Source organism: Pollicipes pollicipes, unplaced genomic scaffold, assembly GCF_011947565.3.
Source record: "Pollicipes pollicipes isolate AB1234 unplaced genomic scaffold, Ppol_2.1 Scaffold_7261;HRSCAF=8764_pilon_pilon_pilon, whole genome shotgun sequence".
Classification (NCBI taxonomy): Eukaryota; Metazoa; Arthropoda; class Thecostraca; order Pollicipedomorpha; family Pollicipedidae; genus Pollicipes; species Pollicipes pollicipes.
This window is the reverse complement of record NW_023597054.1, coordinates 32,395,639-32,408,218: the sequence shown is the minus strand read 5'-3', so window position 1 is coordinate 32,408,218 and position 12,580 is coordinate 32,395,639. Positions and strand designations below refer to the sequence as shown.

The 12,580-nt window shown below is 56.9% G+C and overlaps 2 protein-coding genes across 2 annotated transcripts in view; one reads left to right on the top strand and one right to left on the bottom strand.

Moving 5' to 3' along the window:
• Nucleotides 1-3,296: 3,296 nt before the first annotated feature.
• Nucleotides 3,297-8,667, top strand: LOC119112354 (uncharacterized; the record flags this gene model as incomplete). The annotated part of the gene is given in 5 exon segments (XM_037236510.1): nt 3,297-3,408; nt 3,751-3,922; nt 4,190-4,342; nt 4,770-4,969; nt 7,067-8,667. Coding segments are annotated over 5 exon segments (820 nt in total), but the record flags the coding sequence as incomplete, so codon positions are not given.
• A 1,466-nt stretch (nt 8,668-10,133) lies between these two features.
• The window catches only part of Raf (serine/threonine kinase raf oncogene), a 31,724-nt gene continuing 29,277 nt past the window's right edge, over nt 10,134-12,580 (bottom strand). Inside the window, exon 14 of the mRNA XM_037235125.1 lies at nt 10,134-11,553. Within this exon, the coding sequence (XP_037091020.1) occupies nt 11,359-11,553 (195 nt within the window). The 3' untranslated portion in view covers nt 10,134-11,358. The remainder of the gene's footprint in view (nt 11,554-12,580) is intronic.

Below are 12,580 nucleotides of genomic sequence, written 5' to 3'. Positions count from 1 at the left end.
ACAGGTCTTCGGCAGATGGAGCGTGGTGCGACAGTATTGGTGACATCAAATCCCTCCGTCCACCCTGGGCCGGTCAATGACTGAGTTGAATGAGTTGCTTAGTTGGGTGGCTGAGTTGCTGCTGGCTGAAGATTGCCCTCGGTTTGGACGTGCTGCAGGTCCCGAGTATTCCGCAGAAGCTGGCCTACCTGGCACAGTGAGCGATCGATCCCCAAGGCCAGTTCAGACGGTTAGTTCAGTGCCGGGCATGCGACTCCGTCGGGCGAAAGTCAGACGGACTTGCTCTCGTCCAGGTGAGAAATTAAGACCTGAGAATCACAAAATCTCCCAACAGTGAAAAACGCAATGCGCGGGGGGCCTGACTGCTAGGAACCCGAGCAGTGCACGACTTTTTCCACCCGCCACATTCGTTGGTTGTTAAATACCCAGCACATACACCAGAGGCGTGCCCAAGCCTTCTCCATTTCAATGTGGGCTCATCAGGCACACTGCTCATTTTAGAACTGAGCTGGCACAGATTGAGACCGAGTGCTCAAACACTAGTATAAGAGGCCCCGCACCGTCCCACGGATGCCCAATCGATGCAGAGGCCCTCTGACTGGCCTTGGAGGTCACGGCCCAACGGGCGGGGGGCGTCCTTGTTGTAACCTACGGGAAGTCGTTCTGGCCCTTGGGCCTTCCAATCGGGCCCTTGATCTTCGATCCCGAGAAGCCAATAGTCCCTTTTTCGGGCCTCCTCAAACAAAGCCCGTGACGGACTCAGGAACCCTTGCCGACATATGGCCCCCTGTTAGGTACCGTGGACCCATGACCGACACATGGACTCAATCATTGTTTCCGGGAGCCAGACCAACGCAAATCATAGGCTCCGGCCTTGTTCTTGCTTGGAAAATGGGATCCTAGGGTTCAGACCGACGCGTAGCTAACTGTTCGGTGTTGGTGGTCTCTGGCGAGGATAAACGCCTGCAGTCTCAGTCGGTAGGCACTTAAGGCCCCTGATGGATGCAGCGTTCGGAGCCCCTTGCCAGCACAGGACCCTCCGGTAGGCACTTAAGGCCCCTGATGGATGCAGCGTTCGGAGCCCCTTGCCAGCGCAGGACCCTCTGGTAGGCACCTTAGGCCCCTGGTGGATGCAGCGGCCCCATTCGGTGTAAATCGCTGGCTCCAGCTTGGTCGCTGTTCTAAAAGCGGGCTCTCAGGCCCTTACCAACACGGAGCCGACTGTACGGTACGGGTAGTGCGAGACTCAGGTGTCGGTGTCAGTGCCAGTGCCAAGCCCTTATCGACTCAGGGGCCCCGAACGGCGCAAAGGATCCTCTGACTGTCATCTGTGAGCGCGTCCCCGCAGGTCGAGCCCCTGAAGAAGACTTCGTCTAGCTCTTCGTGCCCTTAGGCCCGCCGATCGGGTCCTTCATCGTCGGGCCGTTGAGCCCCTACTAGGCCCTGGGAAGTCGGAACATAAGGAGGGGAGGACATAAGGAAGGGGGGACATAAGATAAGGAAATAAGGAGGTACACATAATTGTCGTAAAAAATAAAGTATTCTTCAAGTAGCTCACCTTTTTGAAGAAAAATCTCCACCGTGAGCATTTCACGCGCAGCACGTAAACGAACAACAATCAGCTCGCGGTATCAGAATTGCCCAACTTTGAAATCATAAAACCCAGACGACGTGTTAAGCACCAAAAATACAAGGGGCACAATAATCATCATTTAACTTTGTGGTTTTCACCATCGCTGCTCGCAGTGCTGCTATGCTCGCAGTGCTGCTTATCATTTTCACAAAATTGTCATCCGACAATATTATGATTTCCGCAAGAAGCCAGCAATTTTATCTATGACACAGACGGCAGAGGATGAATAGGATGTATTAAAAGAGTGTGATAATCAGCAAATCACGGATATGCGAGCAACCAAGAAAAATATCACGGATTATATATATATATATATATATATATATATATATATATATATATATATATATATATATATCAATATCACGATTCACACGTATAAGAAATAAAAAAAACATCGTGCCAACAATGTCGATTGAGCTGCAACAGCTGCTCAGCTGCTTACCCCAGTGACGCCAATCGACTGAATCGTGCAAACACGCGTAGAGGCATTGGGATGACAACGACCTGCGCGCAACTAGCTGGCAGGCCGGATGCACAGGCGTGAGCAGGGAACGCCCCTTCCGCCCGAAGTCATGCTCTGCTGCTGTCGTGAAAAGCCGAACATTTCTCTCGGGATATTGACAACCAGATTACGCAACCTCATATTGTGCGTTTGCATGACATGCACGCAGCCACGCGCGCACGCGCGTCTGTTGACAACCGTTGGCCTCGTCCTGTTGATGAGCACAAACAGGACGAGGAGAGGCGCCTTTTTGCGCGATGCTGGCATCAGTTCATTGTCCGGAGTCACGCGGGCCGGAGGTGCGGCGATGGATGTTAAATGTCAGCTGCCAAGTCAGGCGTGTTCGTGTTTTCGTATGCTTTTCGCCGTTACCGTTGTTTGCCCCACGGCAATTTGTTCTGTCGTTGTGCTGTCAGTCCCCTCATGCCTCATCTCTTTCCCACGGGTTCTGGCTGTATCTGGCGTCGACAGTGACTGTGGGCTGAGAGTTTTCTGTTGTGTGTGCGCGTGTATGCGTGCGTGCGTGCGTGTGTCTGTACGTGTGTGCGAGTATGTCTGGGTCCCTGTCAATGTGCGACTGAAAGCTCCAGAAGGTCCGAAATAAATTAAAAGAACATTAATTAAAAGAACAGAAAAGTAAAGGAAATAAAAAACATAATAGACACTAAAATAAACTGTTTTGACAATCAGGTCTTGGACATTAGCAACGAACTACACGAACTTCACGAAGCTCATCTGACCTTTTTGCGCGCAGCGTCCGTGACCTTTTCTGCCCTCGGGTTTCAAGACAGCATTCCTGTCTCCTGGCACGTTTGGGCTGACGGAGATGACGCCTTTGAACGTCCCCATCGGGGAAACTGGGGACGCCTTCTAATTGCTGGTAGACCGGAGCCATACTCCTGGCGCTGACGGTAGTGACGGCTGTGACTGACACAACGGCTCCCGGCCCCACAGGCTGTGGCTGTTCCTGGTGCTGACGGTATTGACGGCTGTGACTGACACAACGGCTCCCGGCCCCACAGGCTGTGGCTGTTCCTGGTGCTGACGGTATTGACGGCTGTGACTGACACCGCGGCTCCCGGCTCTATAGGCTGTGGCTGTTCCTGGTGCTGACGGTATTGACGGCTGTGACTGACACAACGGCTCCCGGCCCTACAGGCTGTGGCTATTCCTGGTGCTGACCGGTAACCTGGCTCTGGAGCGTCTGCTCGCCGCCTACTTCATCTCAGCCCCGTCGCCAGTGCTTATCCAGAACGCCCAGGAGACAGGTGTAAGTTGGCATTGTTTGGACGCGGTTAGTTGGACGTGGTTGCTGGTTAGGTGCGGCGACGAGTCATGGCGTGTTATTGGCCGCCTCTGTCAGCTCTCCACGTGCGCACGACGCTCTGCGCTGTGCCGCTGTAGTAGTTCTATCAGGCTCATCATAGACAGCCGGTAGGATCGGGAGAATGGAGTGGGGGTAGTCGGTCCTGTGGCAGATGTCCAGGCCACTCGTCATTAAAACGATGCTCTCCTTCACGCCCGTATGGACGGGCGACTGCAATGCATTGCGGGTGCCCGGGCGCCAGCGCCGTATGAGCGAGGACCGACTGTCTGTGTGACCGTGCGGCAGGCGGTGCTGGAGGACATGGTGTGGCTGCTGCGCCGCGCCGCCGTCTCACTTTGCCTGCTGCTGCTGTCCGTCGTGGCGTACCGCTACCGCGACCTCAACGCCGCCAACAACCGGCTCCTGCTGGAGCTGCACCGGCGGCAGCTGGAGATGCACCGCTACCTCACGTCCAAGGGTGAGATCGCCGGCCCAACATGCCCTAGCCGTGAAGTCAGGTGTGCGTATGGCCGTGAGCCTTCTGCAACACTGCGTGCTGTGAATCCTTGAAGTCGAGTTGCGCTGGAATCCACCCACCGACGCCAGCGAGGGACGCCATTGAGGACGGTGTCAGATGAGTAGTGTTGACGCAGCTCAGCGGTCGTAACCGCCCTGCGCGCGCTGTGCGCTCGCGCCGTCCTGGCAGCGCGGACAGTCTGAGCCAGACTGACCTGTGCGGTCGCAGGTGTCACCGAGCCTGAGCCGGGGTCACGCTGCGACGCCGTCCGTGCCGGTACCGGTGCTAACGCGGCAGTCGCCGGGACCATGTGGTCTGTCTACCGGCCGGAAGAGATCGGCGGTGGCGACGTCCCCGACGGTGGCGCCGCCAACGGCGACGGTGGGTACCAGGCCGGCCACTGCTGCCAGTCGTCTTGGGATTATGACCTTAATTGGGTCGGTTGCACGAACAGCTGTGAGAACGTGTCATGTTGAATACAATGCATTGGAGGGGCTTGGCCATGTAGCTTGTAGTGCTTTATTCTGCGTTATCAGTTTGCTGGTTAATCTCCATCCAAACTATGGTCGCAGTTAACCGTAATAAAATCAAAGCGGATTTGATCGCAAAAGCAATGTTCTTGCCATGATCCTAAAGGTGCTTGCCTAGATTGGATGACTGAGTTATCAGCTAACGATTAGAAAAAACATACGATAAGCGGTCGGTGACAGCGTGCGGAGAAGGCTGCCACAGCAAGGGTGTGAGCTGTCAGTACATGGGGCGGCGGTGCTCCGCCCAGCGCGCTGACCTCCGCTTGTGCGGCCGACAGGGGCGCTCCCTGACGGCCACACGCCGCCGAGCTCGGCGCCGGCGCCGCTGATGGTCGTGTCGCGTCGAGAAGCGGCGAGCGGCCGCTCCACGCCGCTCGGTCGGTCCAGCCCGGTGGAGGCCGCGGCGGGAGCCCTGGCCGTCCTCCGATACACGCCTGAGCCGCCGGCGCTGGCCAGGGCACGCTCCGGGACACCCCAGGTGAGGCGGCGGGGAGAGAGGTGCTTCACAGGGGCGGCGGGTGCTGGCCAGGGCACGCTCCGGGACACTCCAGGTGAGGCGCCGGGGAGAGAGGTGCGTCACGGGGGCGGCAGGTGCTGGCCAGGGACATCCCAGGTGAGGCGCCGGGGAGAGAGGTGCGTCACGGGGGCCGCCGGCGCTGGCCAGGGCACAGACACCCCAGGTGAGGCGCCGGGGGAGATGATGCTACTAGAGATGATGCAAGATGCCATGCTACTTGAATGGAAAAGGCACATTTGGTTATGAAGTTTGTGATGCAAGGAAACCTCACCTTGTTAAAGAGCTCACAAGCTTAGATGCCTTGAACATAATTACAGCAGCGAAACAGTTGTGCGCCTGTTGCCGAACACGACATCGTAGTGGGATTTCGATCATTACATAGATGTATCATAAGCCCTTCAAAATCGTAGGCTACCAAGCGCTCGTCCGACTTTGTGGTCGACGTAACCGCAGATTGTACAACAGTTCGGTTAGTTGACGCGAAGGCAAGCCCGGCCCGACCTGCGTCTTTGCGCTCAGCTGGCAGCAGCCAGCGTCACTTCCAAACAGCTGATAACATCACGGCAATGAGCCAGGTGGCACGCCACCTGTCACCTAGCGGGGAGTCGACAAATCAAACTTGCTCTCCACGCGCCAGATGGCGCTACACATACTCGCATGCCGGCTGCAGTCTGGGATGGGTTGGACAGCTGGCACATGGAATTGCACCGATGCTCTAAGACCACGGAACCCATCGCCGTCAAACTATGACCATTGAATAGAAATGGCTGCAAAACCAGTCCTTCGAGAAAAGTGATGACCAATGACCATGGATCCTGGCATACGCCACGAAAGCAGGTGAAGAAAATTAATGTATGAATGCCACACCCATGTTCACGAACGTACGTATCTACGCCCCACACCTATGGCCACCATACAAGCACAAGACACGCGCCGACGCCCGTGTTCCGAACCGTAGTCATGGCCAGGAACGTGACCTTTGTGGGGGCGGGTTGAACGAACATGATGACGATGGCGATGACGATAGTGATGGCGTGCTTTCAGCGCCGCTGGCAGGACCCGCGCGGGGTGTTAGTCATGTTTGTGCTGAGGCCTTGATTTGGCTTGTGTACCCGACCTCCCGCAGCGGTGACGCGGGGCTTGACGTGGTTATGTTGGCCTGCCCTCGGGGTATCTGGCGTGACCGGCCCGGAATAGCGACGACCAACTCGACGGGCGCGATGTTGTTTAGTTGTCCTTAGCATGCCTGACATAATCTTCCCGGAGCAGTAACGGCGACCTGAACGGGACTCCCCGGACGTGACCCCCCGGCTTGCCTGACCCCCGGGACAGTAACGGCGACCTTGACGAGAGTCTCCCGACGTGGCCCCCCGGGTTTGCCTGACCCCCGGAGCAGTAACAGCGACCTGAACGGGACCCCTCGGACGTGACCCTCTCGGCTTGCCTGACCCCCGGGACAGTAACGGCGACCTTGACGAGAGTCCCCCGACGTGGCCCCCCGGGTTTGCCTGACCCCCGGAGCAGTAACAGCGACCTGAACGGGACCCCTCGCGACGTGACCCCTTCGGCTTGCCTGACCCCGTGACAGTAACCGGCAGACCTTGACGAGAGTCCCCCGACGTGGCCCCCACGGGTTGTCTTGCCCTGACACCCGCGAGCAGTAACAGACGGACCTGAACGGGACCCCTCGGACGTGACCTCTCGGCTTGCCCTGACCCCCGGGTACAGTTAACGGCGACCTTGACGAGGAGTCCCCCGACGTGGCCCCCCGGGTTTGCCATGACCCCCGGAGCAGTAACAGCGACCTGATACGGGAGACCCCTCGGCAGGACCCCCCGGTTTGCCTGACCCCGGAGCAGCAGTAAGCCGACCTGACCTGAAGGGACCCCTCGGATGCGACCCCCCACCCCCCGGCTTGCCTGACGCCCGGGACAGTAACGGCGGCCTTGACGAGAGTCCCCCGACGTGGCCTCTGGTTTGCGTGACCCCCAGAGCACGAAGGTCAGGTCACCGGTGATCTCATCAGCACAGCCTGAGGCCCGCTTCCCCGCTCCGCAGCCATCTCCGGGCCGGTACAACCTGCGCGCCCGCGCCGGCATCGGCGCCACCGCCTGGACGCAGCAACACTCGCCGGCCGCCCTCTCCCGCGTCGCCCGTCAGCTGGAGACGGTGGCGCAGCATCAGAGCCGGCTAGTGCGCAGCACTGGCCGCAGGGCGCTGGCGCAGCACGCTGGGAGCTGAGCTGAGAGCTAAACGGTGAACGGAGGCGCCCGCGGAGGAACCATGTGGCAGGGACAGCTGAACAGTAAGGAGGGTGTACGACCCGCTGAAGTACGGCATAGCAGGGACTGCTGGGCAGCGAGGAGGGTGTACTGCCCACAGGAAAGTGCGTAGGTCCTAAGAGTATGAACACACGCAGGTTGGGAGGCGACGGTCTCGACTGAGTGTTGATCGGGTGAGAACTAGGGTGCACGTGGCAGGTCCCTCCGTACAAGTTTCCGACACGACCTTGCAGTCTATCGCCGGCCTATGTCAGTTGACGAACGGGGCCAACTGTGTCCAAGTCCAGAGGCTCAGGGATACCCGGGCCCGCTGTACAGGCCCTCCCATTGACGGTCCGTCCGCCGCCGGGCTGCGACGGTGTGAGCCGGCCGTCCCAGCCGTCTGGCTACCGATGGTCAGAGCATCTCCTGACGATCCGGATCGTGTGTTTTGCGCGCGCGGCGTGGGGCATGGGTCCGCTGGCATTGACGAGTGTGTATTGCATGCCTGCCTTGCTAGCTTTGTACTGCCTGACTTTAGTCATAGCGAGACCCTCAGCGATGCGATGCCATGGCGCCGCGCATGTTGCATCTTCGATGACAGTTTTTTTGCTGTTGCTAGGATCCTCACAACACAACAGCAGCCGCCTCACATTTGTTATCTCAGTTGGTGACCTGGATGTGAATGTCCACCGCAGTTGGAGTTATGCGATGGTCCCTGAACCAGTGCGATCAGGTATATCTCGATCATTGATACCGCCCAACGCATGAAAAGTGGTGTTGCTTACTTACAACTATCAGTAACAAAGACCAAAGAATGCTGATGGTGAATGCTGGATATAAAGAATGCTGGTGTTTTTAGCAGTGAGCGGTTCGCTGTTTTGCGATCTGCGAGATTCGTCGCGAGTGGCATTGCCCGAGATCATTTTCGGTGGCAGATGTTATGGGCGTAAGCGCATCAATACCAAGCGTACTGCGTCATGGCTGCGTAAGCGTCATGGCTGCCTGTTCTGTGCGCAGCACTTAGCGTACTAGCCTGGGTGTTTACAATAATCGGGAGGCAGCGGTCAGCTTTTGGAGTATTTAATGGTAAATGTTTCGTAGGTTCCGTACTCGATTGTGATATTTTATCTCGCTGGTATTGCTTTTCGATCTGCCCCAGTGTGACCAGGTTGGCGTGCTTTGACACTCCGCACACAGCCGTACATTCCGGTGCCTCTTGTAGGAGAATAGCTTTATAGGACGAACTTTGTGTATGGGCATGTGTCTAATATACTAATATATTTTCTAACCTTTGAATATTCCGTCAAGGTTGAATGTTTTGTTTGTTGACTATTGGTGTTTTAGAGTGCGTTGGCCGTCTCGTTATGGCCCATAGCGATATTTTTACTTGACTGGTGTGGTGTGAAAATGGCTTGACAGTCGATAGCCTGTAGGAAGGAGAAGAGCTGTTCACACTCAAGAAATGATCAGCTGTTCCTAAGCACGTCGCTGATCTCTGGGGACGAAGCCTGCGGTCCAAAACGACATCGTCGCTCTTCGATGGGGCGCGGACACGATACAATCATATGGTGGACAACGAAAACGGCACTGCATCAATGGCAGAGGGGCCTGTCAGCTCCACGCAACAGGTAACCATGGGTGGCATACGTGTGCCCGATACGCAACGTGCAGTAAGGGTATGGTCACCTGCCAAGGAGGAGAGGCCAGGTGGCTTACTTGCGTCACACCTCGAAGAGGAATTTCGCTCTCGTACGTCATTGGGGCTTTACGACGCACCCAGCTGCTGAGGCTATAGGGCGTCGCTTGCCTCTCAACCCGGTGGGAAGGGCCTCTGGCTTGCCAGCCGCGTAGTGGTTAACGCAAGAAGTTCCCTCTCCTGCCATAGGGCTCTCATTCGGAAACCAAAAGAGTGTGCTGCTGCGGCCCGCCACGAAGGAAACTCACAGCATACCGAGAAAATACTACATATGTCGGATGTGACGGGAGCAGCCGCAACTTCATGGCATAACACATTCCGCGCATTCTTCCCCTCGCCGACAGTGGCGGCTCATGTGGCTCTGGCAGGAGGCTAACAGTGGGTAATGTGCGGAGCGCCTCACTAACAACACGGGGGGCGGAATGGTGGGCGGTATCAAAAACACGCTTGCTGAATTCAGACACGACATCACACACAAAGCATGCGCAACCCAGTTTGGAGCGGACGAGTGAACGATATAAAAGCATAAGCGTGCTTATGTCTGCCCCATATGATATGCGGGACGCGCGTTTTAGTATGTTAGGTTTGAAGCAGCGATCGCGTCACATTATGAGATGTGCATTTTATGTAAGCCGGCGGTACGTGTGCCCCAAGGTACCCGGCCGCAGTCTCAGTTTGAATACAGCGGCCATATACATGTAGATGCTCACGCCATCGCATCGATGGCGACGATGAAAATGCGTTAAGACAGTCTCGTCGCCTGAAAAACGAAACCCGTTCATACCGCTCCACTTATCCAAACGGCCCACAGCCAGCTGGAGACGCCATTCCATTGGTGGCGCTCCCGCTGCACCGGTTCAAATGATAAAACCGTTAACAAAAAGGACACGTCCAACAGACTGGGGATCACAGATCACAAATATCGTTTATCATGACTGCGAACAGCGCTACGTTTAACACGCCGTCCTGGGGCACACCGTTTGGTTGTTGGTACCGATCGGAGAGGACATTGCCGACGCGAACACGGAAATATCGTCTAGCTAAAAGCTTTTGGGGAAGAGTACCCACACGCCCACGTATAGCGTATTTAAGAAGCTTTAAAAGAACACCACAGCTCCGTGTGGTGTAGGATGTGTTTTCTGCGTCGAAGAAGACTGCCCCCCGTACGTGTTTTCTTTCTGAAAACCATACGAGTCGTAGTGTCCAAAGCAAAAAGGAAAGCTTTGAATTTTGCACAGGGTGGCGATCAGATGGCAGATGGTATCACTGCGGGCAGTAGAGACGTACGTAGGCGTGATACGGGACGAACTCAGATGGCAGGTATCCAGTACTGGCTACTGCAACGAGATAAACTGAGTGCTTAGAATTTAATTCTCCAGACCGCCTTCTGCTCCTGTTTTTAATAAGCCATGTTACGTTTACAACAACAATGTGCTACAGGCGCATAACGTTGCGGGAGCATTGTGATGCAGCATTACTTTGAGGTATCACATGACCGTACAGTCACCGCGTTCTGATGCGAGTCGCATCACTTTCACCAGAAAAGCCTCCCGCCCACACTCCGGTTAAAATGCTGGATTTATTCAGTCATGATGTCACATCACTTACACACTATGTACAGACACACAAGTCGAACGTTCGCACAGAACATACCCATGAACATAACAAAATGACGATGATAATACGTGCAACAGAAACGTATGAGTGCGGCATAACACAACCCTGGGTAACCAGCGGTGCCGACTAGAGCAAGCGAGCGGGCGCGCGGGTCGGCGCGCGCGCGCGCGCGCCCGGCACTAGCGAGCCGGGCGGCGGGCGCGGCCCGCTCTATCACAAGGACGTCGGGGAGCGGCGGAGAGCGGTCAGCGGCGAGGTCGCCTCTGGAGCCAGGCCGAGTTTCGGGAGGGGCGCGGGGTCGTAGTCGGCGGAGGCGGGCGGGCACGACGGGGGCTGGGCGGCGGAGAGCGATCGGCGACGAGGTCGCCTCTGGAGCCGGCCCGAGTTTCGGGAGGGGCGGGGGTCAGTGGCGGTGGGGGGCGACCGCGACCAAGTCTCCTCAGCACGACGTCGACGTCGACGTCGACGTCGACGTCCACGTCCACGTCGGCGTCGGCACCGACGGCCGTGGCCGCGGCCAGCGCTGACCGGCAGCGCCGCGACAGCCAGGCGCACCGCACCGTCGCGGCTGGGCCCACAGGGTCCCCAGCCCGTCCGAAGGCGGCTGAAAATGAGACCAAGCCGACCCGAGGGAGGAAGGAGGAGGGACTGAACAGCGCCGCCCGGCTGACCGCCGGCCACCGGGCGCGCTGTCACGTGCGGGACGAGACCTGGCGGGGCGGCGCAATCCCCCCAGAGCCCGGGCGGCGAAGCGCGCGCGGCCGGCCGCCGCGCTACACGGCCGGCTGGAAGGCGAAGGCGCCCAGCTGGCCGGAGAGGCCGGGAGTGCGCGGAGAGGGACACGCGTATGGGTACAGCGAGTAGTCGTCCGTCTCGTAGTGTCTGTTCACCATGGCCAGGCACGAGTCGGACTGGGAGCGCGCGATCTTGGGAATGTTCTGCAGGATCGAGTCGATGCGGTCCTCGATCTGACGGCGTAGCACGGTCGGCGTGTGAGCGGCAGCAGCGCTGGCCCCGCCCAGCCTCACATGGCATGCTGCATACACGGCGAGGTATGTCATGAATTCGACAAATTCGCGAAAACGGAAGAACGGGTCGGAAGCTGCTTACTTCTCACGCTGTCACCAGGACAACGAAGCCACAAGACGTCCAAGCGCTGAACTTTCCAACCAGCGCGCGTCTTTCCAAACATCCGAAGCCTACATTACATTACTCGTCCGACAACAAATGCAACACAACACTTATTCCAATGAGCCCACCTGTCTGAAGAGAGGCCGTACGGTGGCCTTGAAGCTGATGCATTCTGTGATGAGTTTCTTCATCAGCTTTGGGCAGTCCGAATTCAGGTGACTCAGGTCCAGCTTCAGAAAACCCATGCCGACCATGAACAGAATCTGAAATGAGATTTCCAACACTGGATTTGCGACACGAGCCAGCTTCATGGTGCCCTGAATGCACCCTCATTCTGGACAATTGAAAACCTCACTTAAAACATTCAAATTGGGTGCCACACGACCAGGCGACCAGGCGCGTCCTAAGGCCTAAATCACAATCAGCAAGACATTCGAAGAAAGACTATGCGAAGTTCCTTCCTTTACAGCGCCCCATGACTTTACGCCAATCAACACGAAGCACACTAAAACTCTCTCTCTCTCCTCTCCCTCTCTCTCTCTCCTCTCTCTCTCTTCTCTCTCTCTCCTCTCTCTCTCTCTCTCTTCTCTCTCTCTCTCTCTCTCTCTCTCTCTCTCTCTTCTCTCTCCTCTCTCTTCTCTCTCTCTCTCTCTCTTCTCTCTCTCTCTCTCTCTCTCTCTCTCTCTCTCCTCTCTCTCTCTCTCTCTCTCTCTCCTCTCTCTCTCCTCTCTCCTCTCTCTTTCCTCTCTCTCTCTCCTCTCCCTCTCTCTCTCTCCTCCTCTCCCTCTCTCGCTCTCTCTCTCTCGCTCTCTCTCTCTCTCTCTCCCTCTTCTCTCTCTCTTCCTTTCTCTCTCCCTCGCTCTT